This window comes from Lepidothrix coronata, unplaced genomic scaffold (genome assembly GCF_001604755.1).
Source record: "Lepidothrix coronata isolate B3197 unplaced genomic scaffold, Lepidothrix_coronata-1.0 Scaffold0, whole genome shotgun sequence".
Taxonomy (NCBI): domain Eukaryota; kingdom Metazoa; phylum Chordata; class Aves; order Passeriformes; family Pipridae; genus Lepidothrix; species Lepidothrix coronata.
Genome location: NW_016690180.1, coordinates 17,307,153 through 17,325,894, shown reverse-complemented (window position 1 = coordinate 17,325,894; position 18,742 = coordinate 17,307,153). Strand labels below are relative to the sequence as shown.

The following is an 18,742-nucleotide window of genomic DNA, read 5'->3' as shown; positions in this document are numbered from 1 at the left end:
GTGATTTTTGAATGTTCTTGGGAATCTGCAGAGGTCCCAGTCAACTGGAAGCTGGAAAATGTTGTCCCAGTTTTTGAGAAGGGCAAGAGGGTAACCTGGTAACCAAGACCCTGATAACTACAAGCCTGTCAGTTTCACTTCAGTGGGAAGCAAAATTATGGTGAAGAAAGGTTCTTCACCCAGAGGGTGGTTGACCACTGGAACAAGCTCCCCAGGGAACTGGTCACAGGACCAAGCCTGTCAGAGTCCAAGAAGCATTTGGACAATGTTGTCAAGCATATGGTGTGATTCTTGGGGCTGTCCTGTGCAGGACCAGGAGTTAGACTCGATGATCCTGGAGTGCATTGGGAAAAATGTGGCCAGCAGGTTGAGGGATGTGATCCTCCCCCTCTAGTCCACCCATGTGAGGCCACTTTTGGAGTATTGTGTTCAATTCTGGTCTCCAGCAGAGGGTCATTAAGATGTTTAGGGGTCTGGGAAATCTCTCTTATGAGGGGAGACTGCAGGATCTGGGCCTGTTTAGTCTAGAGAAGACTTGAGAGGGGATCTCATCGATACATACAAATATCTCAAAGGTGGGTGTCAAGAGGATAGTGCCAGACTCTTCCAGTGGTGCCCAGTGACAGGAGAAGGAGCACTGGCCGTAAATAAACCACAAAAACTCAACATGAGTTCTTCCACAACATGAGGAAGAACTTCTTTACATTGAGGGTGGCAGAGCACTGGAACAGGCTGCCCTGGGAGGTTGTGGAGTCTCCCTCTCTGGAGACATTTGAAACCCACCTGGATGAGTTCCTGTGTCACCTGCTCTAGGTGTCCCTGCTTTGGCAGGGGATTGGACTGGATGATCCCCAGAGGTCCCTTCCAACCGTAAAAATTCTGTGATTCTGTGATCGTTCCAACTCAAGATATTCTGTAATTCAGTGATTATGATAGTTTTGTGATATTTCAAAAATACTGAAATACTAGAAAATTTTCCTTTACGCACAGGCAGTAAGGAATACAATATACAATGTACAATCTGGGATATTTTATTAATCTTTTGATACATTTTTCTGTGAGAAAAATATTTAAGATTGCATTTTATGAAACGTATAATTTGAATATGCAGGTGGACATTAACACCGATATAAAAAAGAGCTTGTATTGTTTGAAGATAATAACTGAATAAGCTACTCATAAGACTAGATGTTAATTTTTATGCATTATGAAAGGGAAAACACAAACCTAAAAATTGAATTATTCAATTGTTTTGAATCTTGATCAGATAGGTCACATATTGAAAGAAATAGATAAAAAATTATTTACGAGAAAAAAGGTTGGTTTGTGTTATATATGGCAAGTATTTAATAAGGTTTCATAATGCCTGGTTAATGTAGTGCTTTTGCAGAAGACATCATAACTGTGTATCTTAAGTTACTAAAAAAGTGACTAAAGTGACACCAAAAAACATGACTGTTTTACAGTTTGGTATTATGTAGAAAATTCTGAGATGTCTCTCCACCATTAGTCTGGTGCATAATAGCATCCCAAAAGCATTAGTTGTTAATAAAATGAAATTGCTAAGAACACAAATTAGCATACAGCTATATAAACCTATAACTTACTGCATTAGGTTTTGGTTTTGGTGGGTTTTGATTTTTTTTTCTCAAAGAGAAGATTACTTAATTGAATATAATCTGGTATAGTAAATACAATTTGGCAATGTAAGGTCATCAATGCAATGTAAAACTAAGCAGCCAGAGAGAGATACTTTTGGAATTGCAAGTGGAACCCTGTGATTGAAAATTCATTTGTGTACAATTTTGTGTGCTTTAATTAGTATCTAAGCATGCAATTTAGCATATTTTTCAAGAGGATGATGGAGGTGGTTTCTGTTAACAGTTGCATACTAATTGATTCTTCTTGCTCACTAGCATGCATAACTCTTCTGAGATGTATTTTTCATGTGTTTTATAAAATATCTTAATAGTTGCTTCCTTTGAACAAGGAGGAATTTTTATCAGGCAAGTGGATACTTGTAGTACTTCTGTTCTAATGAAGCTAAAGCAATATAACCTAATTTATCTGTCATAGAAGAATTTCCTCACAATACTTACTTCTTCAAAAAGTTTAAAAGTTGGTTTGGTTTTTTTATAATTAATTATATGATCCCATGCTCTATTCACCACCATTTGTGAGATGCCATTAACATAGTGTAACCATAAAACTTCTTGGGACACGTATTTTGGGTTTGGCAAGCAGCCCTAAGAAGGCATAGTCCAAGGACAAAAAAAAAATAAATATATTAAAAAAAAAAGGAGAGAAAGAAAGCTTTTCCTATTAGAGGTAGATGGTTATTTCATTAAGTTTAACTGAGTGTCAGCTCATCCATTTAGTTAAGAGAAAAGTTTCCAAAGATGTTGCAGCACACATAAAGACATTAGGCTCAAAATAAAAGTAAAAAAGTCTCTATAGAAGGCCGCTCTTAACTCAAGCATGTTCCCAGTATTTGGATGGCTAAAATATCTTCTTTGTATTGGGATAATAAGGGTGTAGTTTTCACTTGGGTTCCAGGAGACATAAGTAGTACTACCATGAGCAAGTCATTTGCCCCAGTTGAGAAACTAAAGACCTCTAATCTTCTTGCCACTATCTGCTTCATTTCAAAGAACCAGGTTAATTCAGCACTTCTTATCATCTCTAAACTACTTGCCCTGGTTACATGAAGAACCCCTCCACTCCGACTTTGCTATGCCTGGCTGCACACTGGGAGCTTTTTAGGCGAGGCTTGTTGCCTTTCTTTACCTGTAACATGGGTGCTGATATAGTTTGATGGCTCTGTACCCATTAACTCTAAGGGTGAACAAGTCTGTTATTGAGAATTATGAGCATCAGAGAAGAGTGAGCAGTATAATAGAGGAGCTGTGAACCTACAAAGGGAAGTGAGGTGGGGGGGGGCGGAATCTAACTTTTCTAGTGAAGAGTAGTTGATGACTCTCTTTAGTCCATAATGTACTCCATAGGAATAGGATTGCGATATGTTGATTACCGATGTATCATGCAATATACAGGGATAAATTAGGGAAGGTGACCTGAACTACAGGCATGACAAATGAATTTACTGTTAGAGCTAAGACCAGACCTTGCTGTTTCAGCTGTAAAGGACTGTCTCTGTAATATCAGGATCTGTTTCTATTTATGATAGCTCAAAATCCACACTTAATGTGACTTGCAGAAGTCAGATTTACTTTTTAGCTATAGATGTGTGGGAAATGGAGATGATAAAGACCTCATTTTGCAGAGTCTTTATGAAATAATAGAAACTATTATGTAAGAGTTGGGGTTTATTACTGTTACTTCACAATATTAATGATATATGATATAGTAGCATTTGAATCTTAGGCTACAGAGCCTCAGTTGTGTCTCTAAAAAACAAAATTTGTAAACAAGGTTTCTTTTAAAATAGAAATAGTGTGTGTTCATTTGCTATTAACTTTACTGTTGGATTCTGAGATTAGTGGATGAAGATGCTACTATTTTAAGGAAATACATAATGCTATTTGTTTTATTTTCCTCTTTTAGTTATTTGGATGGAAATCAGTTTACCCTTGTTCCGAAAGAGCTTTCCAACTACAAGCATTTAACACTCATGTAAGTAGTTTTAGAGCAACTTTCTCTGCTGGAATTAAAAACTAAACAAAACAAAATACCCTACTCAATTATACCTGATTTTATGTATAAGAAAAATCCTGTAAAATATATCATATCTTTCAGCAAATATAATACCCAACCATGTTTTATAACTGTGGATATTTTATTCCACTTATCACTTCTTACATATAATAGACTTGGTCACATTTTATGAACAGGGCTATTTCACTCCAGTGATTACATCACAAAGTAAATAACCAGAAATTATAGTTACCCACAAAAGAGACATAAGATCTTATAAAGTCAGGGTAATTAGAGTAAGGTGTTAGGGTAATACAGCATTTTTTAACACAGCTCCATGAAAGCACTAGAATGATTTAATTTACAGAAGAAGCATTCAGTGGTATGCTTTTCTCCATGCTATGCTTCGTGTAGGAATGCCACATATTCTGTTTGTCCCACAATATATGGTTTTCATGACTCAAGAAGAGAGCTTGTATAAGATGCCTTACTGACAGCTCCGTCACTGACTCACTATGTGATTTGAGGCAAATCATTAGTTGCTCTAAAATATATTACCTCTACTTCATGAAGGGTATGAATATGATTTCTGTACCTTCTAAGTGTACAGTGGGAGAAACAGGAAGATGTAGATGTACGTGACTGTAATTCCATGGTCTTTGTTAGGACTATAAAAATTTATACGAGCTGAGGTTGAACTGTGTTACACTCTGAAAGCAGTTTGTGGTTTCATTATAATTAGAATGAAAAGGGGAGGGGAATAACAGAATCCCTTAAATTTCTTTTTGATTTGGTTTAGAGCTTTGCTGCAAAATTTGAAAATAGTTTGGCATTCAAAAACAAGAGTTCGATTTTCTTTATTTCCCTCATGCTAGACAAAAATAGTCACAATCATAAATTAAAAAAACCCAACTTTACGAATATTCTGTTTTTCAAATAACATCAGGAAAAAACCCTTGCAATCTTCTGAAATGTATGCAGTGTAGAGCCTGTAGGAAGTCTTTGTGAATTGTTTAGGGAAGTTATACAAGATCTAATTTGCAGCACACATAAAATATATACTTTGGAACCTCTGCATGAGAAACGGTGGACTGAGTGCAGTAAGAGTATCAGTGGAGACTGGATATATGTCTAGAGATGAGGTTACTTAGTAGCAAAGTGACAAGGCTTCCATCACAGAGGTTAAATACTCATGGTCTAGTTTTGATGAATGCGGCCAGAAACTTTATAATTTTACCTCGTAATCAGAAAACTCAGACCAACAATTTAGCAGACAAATGTAATACAATAAATTAGAGGTGAACAATAAATAAAATGCAAATGAGTATTGTCTCCATTTATAAGACCTGTGGGGCACATTATTTTAAGTTCTTCTGTATGTTTACTCATACTGCTGTTACGAAGTTGAGAATGTTCTTCAGCTGTGTTTGAAAAACAAGACCACTATGCATAGTCCTTCTGTGGCCAAAGTCTCCTGAGTTCCAGATTAACAAGGAAATTTGTTTATTTTTAACTTTTTCTTTCTCTTTTGAATAGATTGCTTTGTTATACTTGCCTAATATGTTTATTGTTATGAGTCATTTGTCTTTCATGAAAATTTCAAGCAGACAAATATGTATATTGCATATCTATTCAACCATACTCTTAAGTTAAAATATCAAGGTTCCCTCAGAAACAAAGGCAGTATTTCACCACAAAATACAGTAAGCAATAGTGAAATAGTCAACATAGAATGAAAAGTAAAGCACAATATGAGAATAAAGAACAGGCAGTATTTACATTTAATACAGCTTCTATGAAGCTACCAACATACCACTCCAGCTCTCATCATACTTGTGCTTTAGATTTTATTCATCAGAATATTGACGAAGAAAGATGTTAAGGCTTTCTCTATAAATCTTAGATAGAATTCTTTAAAATAATAGCTCTGGGCTTCAATGTTTTCAGCATGTAAGTGTTAAGTAGAGTATTAGATGATCTTTACTCAGATGCCATTAGGGACATGACTAGAATGGCTTTCACTTTAAAACATCACTTTCGTTTTTGTACTTGAGTTCATGTAGGATTGCATTATTAACTCGGTAGCATGATGGACTTTGCTATTGTATAAGAATGCATTGGGCTGCTTTTTCATTTGTGTTGAAATGAAAATGCTTTTCATTGATCAAGCTAAACAATTGCTGGGCTTGTATATGGCATGTGAATAAAAATAGGTGCTGCTTTAAATATTGATATCAAGGGATGATACTATTTCTACTAATAAAGATAATGTGTCTGTCAGTTTAACTTACAGTGTTTCAGGACTGGGGCAGTCATTTTAAGGTCTGAATTTCTGAATTTATTTTTTAGAGATTTAAGTAACAACAGAATCAGCACTCTTTCTAATCAGAGCTTCAGCAACATGACTCAGCTGCTCACCTTGTAAGTTTAAACATGTAACAGTGACTCTTTGAAAGCATTACAGTGGGGTTTTTTGGTCTTGGAAAGACTGGGCATGTAGTTGATATTAAAGCTTGCTTGTTTTGGAGGCTGTAAAATAACTTGTTTCCTAACTAGCTATGTATGCAAAAGCTGATTTTGGTCATGCTCTGCATTGTTTACTGAATGACTGATATACTTGCTGACAGTATTTTATATGTTTTCAGAATTCTTAGTTACAACCGCCTAAGATGTATCCCTGCACGGACTTTTGATGGGCTGAAATCACTTAGGTTGTTGTAAGTATTATTTTTTAATCACTGCTATTTTACAGAATTTTTATTTGTGTACAGCAGATAGCAGATCCATAGGAAGTTAGCAGCTTTTAAAACTTGTCAAATATTTGGGAAGTGATAATTACATAGCCTTAAAAATGTCAGTGGCTTCATTCTTGGAAAGTATAATCTCAAAATGCTTCACAAGAAGTTATGGGACCCTGGAGAACATTTTATATACAGACATACACTTTTTATTTTTCTGCTTTCTAATTTTACCCGTATTTCTTTTTTTGTGTTATGTTCTTCCTTGTTATAAGCATTAAGATCTAGCAAAAATGCCATATGCATAAATTCTATCAGTATATATGAAACGGTTTTGCAGTTGAATTTTTAATATTTTATTCCAGCACTAAATTTCTTTCTGTCTTGTTTCATTTAATGTGGGAGTATTTCCAAAACAATGGCATCATGGTTAACTATTGAAAATCAATAACATTACTTTTCGGTTCCAAGAAAACTTTCCATTTTACCACTAAGAAAAACATGGTTGAAAGCCACAGAAAGGGACAAAGGAAAATAAAGAACAGTCAGTCTAATTTACAGCTTCAGTTTGTCATTAAGAAAAAAGCCTGCAAAAAATCTTTTTCAAAAGTCCCCAGTAGAACATGTAATTTTAGCTTTCATTTGGGTAATTTATAACCATTTAAGAGCTTAGTTGGATTAAATGTCTCAAGTATGGCATTATTTAAGTGTGCTCTCATAACTTCAGTTATTTAATATAAATATGGATAATTTCAAGAGCCGTAATTTTATATGTGTTAGATATTCATGTAACTGAATGAATTTATAGAAAAGGGGTGATATTTTTGTGCAGGCTTGCTACAAGAGAGATAACACTATTCCCAGTATTGATGCTTAATGAAGTCTTTCATTCTCTACCTCTACTATCAAATTAGGACAACAGCCTTAATATTTATATTAATGAACAGTCAATACCTGTATTTTCCACAAATCCATGAAAGATTTAAAAGAACATATGGACATAATTAATGAGAATTTCAAGGAGTTGCAGAAAAAGAATTAATAACTCTTCTACTATCTCTAAATCCAATCAGTACTTTGCAGAAGTGTGCCTACTTTATTAACTTTTATTTGTTAATTTTAAAATAATCTCAGTATTTACATTTCTTATGAAAATTCAGGATGCAAAAAATCGAATGACAAGTAGGCTGCCAGTTAGAGCTTAAAAAAACCTCCAAACAACAAGCAGCTGGAAACACCAAGGAACTGGAATTGGAAGAAAAAAATATGAAAAGCTGAAAACTGTTTACAGAAGATGAAATTTGCCAAGTTAACCAGTTGATTTTTATGCATATATTGTGTTTATTTTCTTTTTAAGGTCTTTACATGGCAATGATATTTCTGTTGTTCCTGAAGGAGCCTTTAATGATCTTTCAGCATTATCCCACCTGTGAGTATTCAGATGTTAACTGTATTTTTTTGTTACATTTAGCAAATTTCCTATAATCAAACAAAGACAGGATGCAAAGGACTTCTCTGGAAGAAGCACATGCATCTCTAGAGGCTGGGGGCTAGCCAGAGAAAAATCCTGGGCCTGCTTCTGGGCTGCAAATTAAACCTGTGTACCATGTGCCCTAATGGCTATGAAGGCTGAGGACACTGGGCTGAGTTACAAAGTGAGTAGCCAGGAGACTGATCACTCCCTTCTGCTTGGCCCTGCTAAGGCCACATCTGGAATATGTGTTCAGTTTCTCCAGCACAAAGCAGTGTGGGACAAACAGTGTGAGCTGTGAGGAGAGTCTACAGGAACTGGGTTTATCTAGCCTGGAGAAGGGGATGCCAAGGAGTTCTCTAATAGTCTTTAAGCCTTTGACAATTACAGCAGTGTTGGAGAAAGTTTTTTCTCAGAGGTGCACAGTATAAGAGTAAACCATCACAACCTGCAACAAGGAAAATTTGATTGAACATAATGAAAAATTCTTCACTGTGAGGATGGTTCAGCTTTGGAACAGGTTGCCCAAAGAAGGAGGAGAATCTCCATCCCTAGCGATTTTCACAGCTCAGCTGGACACAGCCCTGAGCAACCCTGACCGTGCAGGTAGCCCTGCTTTGTGCAGGAGGTGAGACTAGATGACCTCCAGAGTGCCCTAAATTATTCTGTGATTCTGTATTGGTGTCTGTTAAGTTGACATTAAACACATGGCATCTGATTTCAGAATGTAGTTTGAGGCAATGTTTTTCCGGTTTTTAATTTTCAGTGGGAACCTAAATTAGAACAAGCTGCCTATTGCAAATCTTGTTGTGTTTATGAGTAGTTATTAAGTCTTTGAGAAGTAATTTGACTAGTACCTTTAGATATATCTGGGATTTTAAGTTTCTGAACAGCTGCAGTTGTTAAAAATCTAGTTATCTGTTTCTGGTTCACTATTGGACATTTCTCAGAAATTTGATACTGATTAAGCTTTCAGTTGTTGATAATTCATTCAAATGCTACTATTTAAGTAGCTTATCTGTAGGAAGTATCAGTAAAACTTATATCGGTTTGATTGGTATTGCTGGTATTTTTTTCTTAATGGCTGCCAGTTATCCTTGCTAACACTCTGATTTTAGCAGGGCAATTGTGTTATCTCAGTTCAGGCTGCCATTGACTCCTGTACATATGGAGTGGAAAAATTCTAGGTTTCTCCTTGCATGGAAAGTTCCCTGTCACTAAGTCTTATTTTTGTTACTGCTCTGACTTAAGCCTGACTGAACAAATACGTATATTTTCTTGAGTTCAGCTGTAATATAGGAAAATTATGAGAGAGCTTCCTGCTCAGTGGGGCAGAAAAGAGTGTTTCAGCACTGGTAGTTTCTATTGCCTTTGCTTGCCAAAGACTTTCTTGTGTCTCTAGAAAACCCACTGACCCAAGAAGTGCAACAATCCGAAAAAAAGTACTGAAACATCTGGAGAAGGAGGATGTTCTAATACTGAAATTTGACAGTGTTTGCTCATGTCGAGATTATCTGTTGAAAGTTCTGTGATTATTGTATTTCTTAAAAGGAATATAAGTATATGGAACATTGTATATCTTTATAGAATAGCACAATGCTTCTGTCCTCTAAATTAACTACAAAATGTATCATTGTGTTCAGACTTTTAAGAGTATTTGTGGTTTCTAGCAGAGAAAATAAAAACTTAAAAAACTGTTACAGAAATTAATTCTGAAAATCTCCAGCTAAATTTTTTTAATTAAAAAAATCAGAAAGATCATCATTTAAAGAAATGGATATGCTTTCATAATGGTAATGTAGTTTTGTTTACTTGTGCAGCAGAGAACTCTTACAGAATTCTACACATAGTTGTGAGTTCAGTGGGAGAGCTCCAAAGAGGAAATAATTAAATCGAATTTGCAAGCTTAAAAACAGATGGTTTATACCAGTCTGGGAGCCATAAACTGAAAAGGAAAAATATCAGGGTGCAACTCTGTGGACTTGCGTTGGCTGCTTCAGAAGAAATACTTTATTCTTGCTAACCTAATTTCGCAGTATCAGTTTCGTTCTGCTCATGCAGCTGATCTTTGCCATTACATGCCAATGGTGAAACAGAGCTAGTTAGTATAAGCTCACCAAAGTTCGCACCTGCTGCAGTTAAGAATAATGAGGTTTCTGGATCAAGTTTACTGATAAAACTATCACTTCTAGATCCAGAACCCAAATCGAGACACTTAGTGCTCTTACAGGCATGTTGGTGGTGGGAGAGTAGGTTTGGGATTTGAATGTTTTTTTGCCAACCTATTTTCTGGATTCTCTTTTAAAAAGCAACCATTTAAAGCTTGATTTCCTTTTTCATTTGTCTATTTTCCACAGGGCTATTGGAGCAAATCCTCTTTATTGTGATTGCAACATGCAGTGGCTATCTGACTGGGTAAAATCAGAATACAAAGAACCTGGTATTGCACGTTGTGCTGGTCCTGGAGAAATGGCAGATAAACTTCTTCTCACAACTCCTTCTAAAAAATTTACTTGCCAAGGTACTGTTGCTATTTTTTTCTCTTTGAAGTGTCAATTTTGAATTTTTACAAAATGTTGAACTGTAAATTAAGACTGTTATGTGCTCTAAATACATTTATTATAGCATCTTCACTAAACGTTGTCATCATTATTCCTCATACTTAGGGATGTAGTCATTGGTTCCATTCAGGAACTGCATTTATTTTGAAGATTTCAATGCCTATATCTTTTAAAATAGATGGAGAAAAAAGTCTTTGGATTTGCAGTACAGTATTCCTCAGTACGTGATGTACAAATGTACTTTGTACTGCCTCAGCTATGAACTACAGTTTAAACATCTACACTTCCCTTGGCCTTTTTCCTCCCAACCATTTACAGTAAAAACTGTAAATACATCTATTATCCTTGTGGTCTGAAATGAAATGCCAGAATGCCTCCTCTTATATTTCAGAAGAAAGTATAAAAAAGAAAAAAAAAGCAACAAGAAAAAAGTAGATAAAGGCATGTGATAATCTATAGAAGTCTCATTCTAAAATGTTGTTAAATGGGCGGGTTTCTAAGGGTATTTATCCCCATGTTGGTGCCATGTTGCTGGCATTTATATCACAACTCATATTACTGTAATTTCCTAGATTCTTTTTCTGAACTCTACTATTTCTTTTTAGAAAAGTTCCTTTTTTACTTACATCAAGTGAGAATTTGGTTTGTTTATTGTTTAATCTTCCTCTATTCCATTTATTTCTCCATTCTTAATTATTTTGAAAACACACAAAACTGCTACTGTAGCCTCATTTTTCTTGGTCCTTATTTAGAAACACTGAAATCCCAATTTTAAAAAAAATTGTGTTCTTATACCTGTAAACCGTTACAAAGCTCATAGTCATTTCTGAGGCATTGGATAAATATGATATTTAATCTTGTAGAATTAAATGATTCTCAGCATCTAGGTAATCTTCAAGCTGTTTTGATTTATTCATCTGTTAGCGTATCTTCAAATGTGAGCTTAATCCCTTTGTAATTTTTGTCTTAAAAAAGCAGTGGGACTTTGTCAGAGTTTCTCATTTAAAGTTGTTCTTTACTGCATGTTCAACCTATTTAGTCTTCTCTTTAGACCTGTCAGAAACTTTTTTTTTCTTTTTCTTTTTTTTTTTTTTTTTGTGAACAAAAACCACTGGAACCCATCTCGTTACTTGTAATTCCAATGAAGTTTCTGTCCTTCCAAATCCTCTTCCAGTTTTTCAGCAGTACATCTCTAAGGTCATGCCAGTGTTCATTGCATTTGATACTCATCTGTTGCAAAGTCTCTTAGCTTGGTTTTACGTAGGACATTTGCTAGCCAGTCTGGTCATTTTCTTCACAAGCATCCACTGAACATTATTGCAGATATGCTCTTATCGCACGCTGTTGTAGGGATATAAGTGAAAGAATATTTGTATGGACATGAAGGATCTGCTTAGTTTTTTTCCAGTTCTGATAGTTTTAAAAACTGTATCCAGTTCTGATAGTTTAAAAACAATGCCTGCAGTCATTATTATATTTCTGTCAGACAGTCCAGACTCCCTCTTGCCCATCAGAAAATATCCTTTATATTATTGTTCAGGGTAAGAACTGTGTGTTTGTTTCACTTCCAAGAGTGGAGATCTAGTATTATGGATACCTTTGAGAGAAAATAGTTTTTCTTCTATTGTCCTATGAAGATCCTCCTAATTACAGGTTGCAAATCAGCACCTTTTCAATGACATGATGGCCCCATAAGACATTATGTGTCTGTTACTCAAAGATAAGTAATTTTATCTTTTGCTTAAAAATGTATTGCTGAATAATAGAAATTAGGAAGATGCTATATTCCTGTTAGAACCAACATTTTAGGCTATGAGTGAGAGGTCTATTTTCAGAATATCTGTGGATGGTCTGCTACAGTATATATATTTATGGAAAAAGAGTAATGTGTAATTCCCTCTTTTTGGTGTCTATGGATTCAATTGCAAGTGAAATTGGTGCCCAAATTTTACCTACATAATGCATAGTTCCCAATGAAAATGGCATTTTAAAATAAAGTCTCATCTCAGTTGTAAAGCTCCATAAAATCACTGTACCTTACTCTAATTTTATTAATTCTTTTACTCAAGGAATCATCTCTTAACATTTTCTTCTTTCAGTTATTTTTCTATGTTTATGGGCGGGTTTTTTCTTTCTTTCTTTCTTTCTTTCTTCCTTCCTTTCTTTCTTTCTTTCTTTCTTTCTTTTCTTTCTTTCTTTTCTTTCTTTCTTTCTTTCTTTCTTTCTTTCTTTCTTTCTTTCTTTCCTCTCTTTTTTTCTTTCTTTCTTTCTTTCTTTCTTTCCTCTCTTTTTCTCACTTTTTCTCTCTTTTTCTCTCTCTCTTTTTCTCTCTTTCTTTTTCTTTCTTTTTCTGTCTTTTTCTTTCGTGTGGCCTCTAACAGCTTCTCAATCTTTTACTTTTGCCTCTTAACCATCCATGCCCTGCTTCTAGAGATTCCAGGGCCTTGTGGTTTTCTGGTACCAGGTAAGGTTGTAAGTTGATCTGGAATGGATGATCTTATTAAGAATGTACCTTCTGACCTTCCTTTTGTGTACCTCAAGCAGACTTCTTTCCTAAGACATGCATGTTTACTGTTTGTTTCCCCCTGTGATGAATTTACAGCTGACGAGTCATGATATATTGTTTAGCATATTGTATGAACCATTTTGTTATTTTAAAAGTTTGAGTTTGAGGTCTGAAAATTATCTAACTGAAATTATTATTTCCATTGCATTGTACTAAAACTGGTGATTTCATTAGCAGTGTAGATATTGGTACAAGACAGGAGTCATGAAATGTCAGAGCTCAAAGTTTTCCTTGCAACAGGTTTCTCTGCAAGCTAGTTTGAGAGGGTTTGTGTCATGATTTTCCTTAAAAAAAACTTAGATAACTATTGTAGCTATCTGTACACACATAGATGTGTGTATCTGTGTTTTTCAATAAAATGCTATTAGTTTTTCACTGTTACAGAAGAATTTTTTTCCACTTAGAGTTTATTCAAGAACATATATGCCTACAGTATGAAAAATGAAACAATAGGTTGTGAACCAAATTCTTTTTCATGTACAAGTCTTTTAACACATACAAGCAGAAAGAGGAAAGGAACAGTATAGTGAAAATGACAATAGGCTCCAGAACTGCCTTTGCATTTTTTAATCTTACAACTGAAGAATAAATCAAAATATTAATTTGTATTGGACACTACATACATAATAGTTTGAAATGAACACAGTACAAAATCAGACAGTGTTGTTTACTATCTTGCTGAGACTTGGGTTCCCATTTTCTGTCTCTGTTTTTGAAGTGAAATTTGAATCGCTAATCTGTTTGGGAAAAAGACAATGTTTTTTAATTCATGCCGATTAATTAGCATTTTATTCCATGAAAAGTAGATAAGAGGATATGATGTTTAAAATAAACAGAAAGAAAGACTGACTCCTGGGCTACAGCACAGTTTTACAAATTTTTAAGTATGTGCCTCTTGCACCTTATTTTTTTTCACAGAACACCTTAATATACTTTAGCAATAATCAGCAATACTCTAGGGTACAGCCAGAACTTTCTTGATTTTGCTTCTATGATGTTTGTTTCAACTTTTCTACCTCTCCTGTGTGCTGGTCTAATAGATACTTTAACCAGGTATAGATTTCTCTTTCAAAGTAGGGTAATGAAGACAAAAAAAGTCAATGATCCATACACATTGTAGCTTAGGCAATACATGTTTTATCACATATTACCATGTCCTGCTTGCAAGCTGTGACACAAAAGGATACCAGCAACTGCACATTTAAAAAAAAAAGTCAGCTGCTCCTTGTCTAATACCCTCTACTGAATCCTTACAATCACATGGCTTCCTTCCATGCCAGCTCCTTTACAATGACTTATCTGAGATTAATTTGCAAAGAAAAAGAAGTCAAGCAATCTAAGTTTAAAAATAGAATAAAGCCCCATATCTCAGCAAAGCTCTTTTTGCTTGGAAAACTCTGCAGTTTGGCTCATTTTGTGTAAAACCTCTTAAGGAGCAATCAGGCATTGGCACTAGTAGGTCCCACGGTTTTTTTGTCTAGTTAGAAGAAATCACTGGTTATTCCTTAAAATATGCAATTCACCTGTGGATAACTGAAGGGCTTTTTCATAGGGGGATTCTGAAATCAAGCTGGAGGCAGTAATGTCATCAGGCAATAGAGCTGGAGATAGAGAATGTATGTTTATTTTCTTAATGGGCATTTGGCAAAGTCACTTGTTTTCTCTTACACTAATCAAACCTCCTCACAAAGTTTATGAAAATTAATCATTATTTATACACAGGTGATATCTAATTTTCAACAAATAACCAGTGATTTCATTGGTTGTTTGACAAAAAAAAAAAAAATAAAAACATGGCCCCTAACTTGAAAATTCACCGTGAAATGGCTGTAAATTGTAAAACAACAGAAATATAAATAAATATCTAAAAAGTATCTATATAAGAGCAATAAGATTTTTGTAGGCCAAAGCTTTAAGTCTGACTTCTGAAACTTAGGGATTTGTCAATAATAATTTCTGAATTCTGTCGTTATAATCATTAACATAAGAAACCGGACTGCAAGCATGGCTTGCAGTCTTCATTTGCACATAGATTCATGGTATGGTTTGCATAATTTGTGGGCTTAGCTAATGCAGTAATACCAGAACTGTGTCTGACTCATAAAGGAGAAAGACACAGTATAGAGCTATTTATTGTGAGATAGCTTTGACAATGCAGTTTAAATTACAGATTTTAAAAAAAGTCTATAGATTTTCAACGAATTTACAGCTAATTTTGGGGTGTCTGTGATCCTGCAGATAAAAAATAAATTAACACAAATTTGCATTAAAAGCAGTGTTCTCAGTAACCACCATCAAGGGAAGGATTGGAAACTGTGATAGCCCATTTTCTCATGGGCAATTTCTACCCCCTAACGAAAAAAAGCTGAAATCGAATCCTTTATTTTGTTGATATGAAGGGAAGGTAATCATCGTGGATCAGAATTGTACAGCTTTCAGAAAATAGGGATATAAGAGTCACTTCAGTGTCAGCTTCTTAAAAAAAAAAAAAAAGTGATACTTAAACCAAAAATCCAATCCCAGTCCAGCATTTCATTCATATAGAAACACCACAAAGTCTAAAATATGAATTTTTTTTTAAAATTTAAAGCAACAAGACAGATAGATCCTTTCAAATCTAAATTAATAGTTGCTTCTTTCTGACTATTCATTTTGTATTTTTAAGGGCCTGTGGATGTTAATATTCTTGCAAAGTGTAACCCCTGTTTATCAAATCCCTGTAAAAATGATGGAACCTGCAACAATGATCCAGTTGACTTCTATAGATGTACATGCCCATATGGTTTCAAGGTAGGTAGGTACTGAATGAAAAGGAAAAAGCTCACTGAAATTTAAGCTTCTCCTTAACAAAATTTACATTTTCTTTGTCTCTCTTCCACTAGTGTCTATATTTTCTTCTTACATTATAATTGTTGTTCCTTGCATAGGGTCAAGACTGTGATATTCCCATTCATGCTTGCATTAGTAACCCCTGCCACCATGGTGGAACTTGTCATTTGAAAGAAGGAGAAAAAGATGGTTTCTGGTAGGTTTTTCAGTTGTTAAAGGAGGATGGAAAACTACTGCATTTTATATGCTGAAATAATTTTGGTGTTAATCTTTGGGTTCTTTGTGTTTGATAGTAAATGCACCACAAAGGCACATTTTTCAGAATATTTCACCATCCTTGGAAAGCTTCTAAAGCTTTTAATCTATTAAAAACAATAACAAATGATTGTGATTAGTTGAGGCATATCAGGTCAAGACAACATAGTATTGACTCCATTATGTTAATTAATAGCTAGCTAGATCCCTGCTGAAAAATATCTCACAATTCATCTGTTGTTGTATGTATTACTTCAACAGACAGCATGTAAATGATAAAATGTAAATCCCAGTGAAACAGAAAATTAATGATTCATTTGAAACTCACTATGCCAGCAGATAAACATGCTGTGAGCATTTTTAATCTTGAGTTATTTAATCACACAGTACAATTACTCCAGATGTACTTCATGAATTATGAAATAAAGTTCTTTAGCATTCTTATGTGAAATTATTAGTCATTTAATAATCTACACCTCAAGCTAGTTAGAAATGACACTACAAAAAGATACAATTCATTATCCTGCAATTCATTATGACATTATTCTTATTTTTAATCCAAATTCTGCCCAAAGATTGAACAGTTTTCTATTAAAAAATAAGTGTATACATCTTAATATTATGCCTCAAGGATTTAAATTGACATAGTCATGCCTCAGAATGTTACCTTTTTCATTTATTTGCTTAAACACTACATATTTTGAAAATCAAAGCAATCTCATAATGAAAGCTGCAGAAATTATAGATAGTGCAAATTACAAGAAAATGTATGTGTAGTCATGTTTGAGTGACTTTTACATTCACTATCTATTTTGATGTACTTGTTTTGCATAAACAAGCTTAAAAGCAAAAAATAAATTACTGCTTCACAGAGTTTATACAGGCTTTGTTTTTTTTATATGAATGCATGTATTGTGCATGGAACATTAAAGAGAGCTTTATATTGGTGCATTTAACTGAACAAAAGTGTAATACTACTATTACATACTAATCCCTGATTTGTCTTTTCCATGTGTTTAACTAAAAAACCAAAAGGATCACTTTCTATAAGAAATATAATCTTATAATGTAAAGGTAGCACACTTTTTAAAAGGAATGTTCCATGAATGTCCCTTATACTAAAGATTAAGGTACAACTTTAGAAACCTTTTTTCTGTAATTTAAAATATGAAAAATATTTTAGTAACATTTATTATGTGGGGTTTTTTTACATTATATAAATTGTATTCTGTTATGAAATAGTAATTATAAATTATTGTACCTATTAATTACAAAGCTCCTTGTCCAGACTCCCCAGCTAAAATATGCATGTGGTTATTCTGTGTTCTATATTACAGGTGTACTTGTGCAGATGGATTTGAAGGTGAAAACTGTGAAGTAAATGTTGATGACTGTGAAGACAATGACTGTGAAAATAATTCTACTTGTGTGGATGGAATTAATAACTATACTTGCCTTTGTCCACCTGAATATACAGGTAGGAGTATAAGAGAAAGCACAGGCAATTCAAGAATTCCTACCAGAACAGTAATATTTTCCACTTTGCAGGTGAATTATTAGTTACTCTACAACTGACTTAAGGCAAATTTTCCCTCCATATTTTTCTCCTGTATGGTTTGTAGTCAAAAGTAGACTTAATGCCCACTCATTAATTCCTTTGTTAGTTTTGAAATTAAGGCATTTTTATATTTAAAATGTCATTCAAAATGTGCCCCTCCCTACTGTTTGCCTAGACACCCCAGTGAAGGACCTCCGTAGCTGTAGGAATCTGAAAAATATTCTGCTTTTATCATGTAAACCTCATTTTACTAGCAGGGTAGAAAATGATTTGTCTGTGCCCGTGGGGAACAGTGTATTTGGCACCCCTGAATGCTTTCCTGCCCCCTGTTAGAAATATTAATACAGAGCGTGATGCTTCCTGCACGGAAAACAAAGACAAGTGTCTAATTATTTCTTTCTATCAGTCGGCAGCCAAGCCAAAGCATTTCCTTCTCTTTGAGACAGAGGATCTCTGGCTTGGTGTCATTGTTTCTGCAGCAATGGAGGATAGTTAGAAGAGCAGTGCAGAGGAATTAGGATCTGTTGTTTGCATTGATCTGTTTTATAGTTTTTCTAACTAGACAGATCTATATTCTCTCAGCTAGCTGACCTCTAGGAGAACATAGAGCTTAATTTCACAAAACCGTGATTTGAAATGCATAAAAAAGAAATGTAAGGTCCACCATAACTTAGGGATTAACTCTACACAGTCATCCTATATTTTTGCTTTCATCAATCAATCAAATTTGAGCTCTGGAAAACTGTGAGGAGAGGTGAACTCCTGAATTAATTTCATTTTTTGAAAACACAGCTCACTGTTTTCTCACCCAAAGTATTTCTGTTATTAGTTCTACAACCTATTGGATTGCTACAATGTTTTGGAGTATTCAAATTTAAAGTCAGTATTTAAATCTTGGGAATGCACAGTGAGTGAATATGATAAAACACAAGTATAGGAAATACAACTTCGTAATCTATTATACGTATTCATCTATAAATGTTTGGTAGAATTGACAATTCAGGCCTTGGAAAGAAATAACAGGTAACAGCATCAGTAAAGACAGACAAGTGTTTGCTATTCCTCCTACAGCTAATATTTCAGGCATATGTGAGTTAAGCTTCAGCTCTC

General features: G+C 34.5%; 1 protein-coding gene across 6 annotated transcripts in view; it reads left to right on the top strand.

The window, feature by feature from the left end:
* Positions 1 to 18,742, top strand: part of SLIT2 (slit guidance ligand 2) — a 265,859-nt gene that overhangs the window by 213,298 nt on the left and 33,819 nt on the right. For all 6 annotated transcript variants that reach the window (XM_017805302.1, XM_017805295.1, XM_017805287.1 and 3 more), the window contains exons 21-28: positions 3,565 to 3,633; positions 6,004 to 6,075; positions 6,300 to 6,371; positions 7,750 to 7,821; positions 10,221 to 10,384; positions 15,656 to 15,780; positions 15,918 to 16,015; positions 17,412 to 17,551. In XM_017805302.1, the coding sequence (XP_017660791.1) occupies positions 3,565 to 3,633; positions 6,004 to 6,075; positions 6,300 to 6,371; positions 7,750 to 7,821; positions 10,221 to 10,384; positions 15,656 to 15,780; positions 15,918 to 16,015; positions 17,412 to 17,551 (812 nt within the window). The remainder of the gene's footprint in view (positions 1 to 3,564; positions 3,634 to 6,003; positions 6,076 to 6,299; positions 6,372 to 7,749; positions 7,822 to 10,220; positions 10,385 to 15,655; positions 15,781 to 15,917; positions 16,016 to 17,411; positions 17,552 to 18,742) is intronic.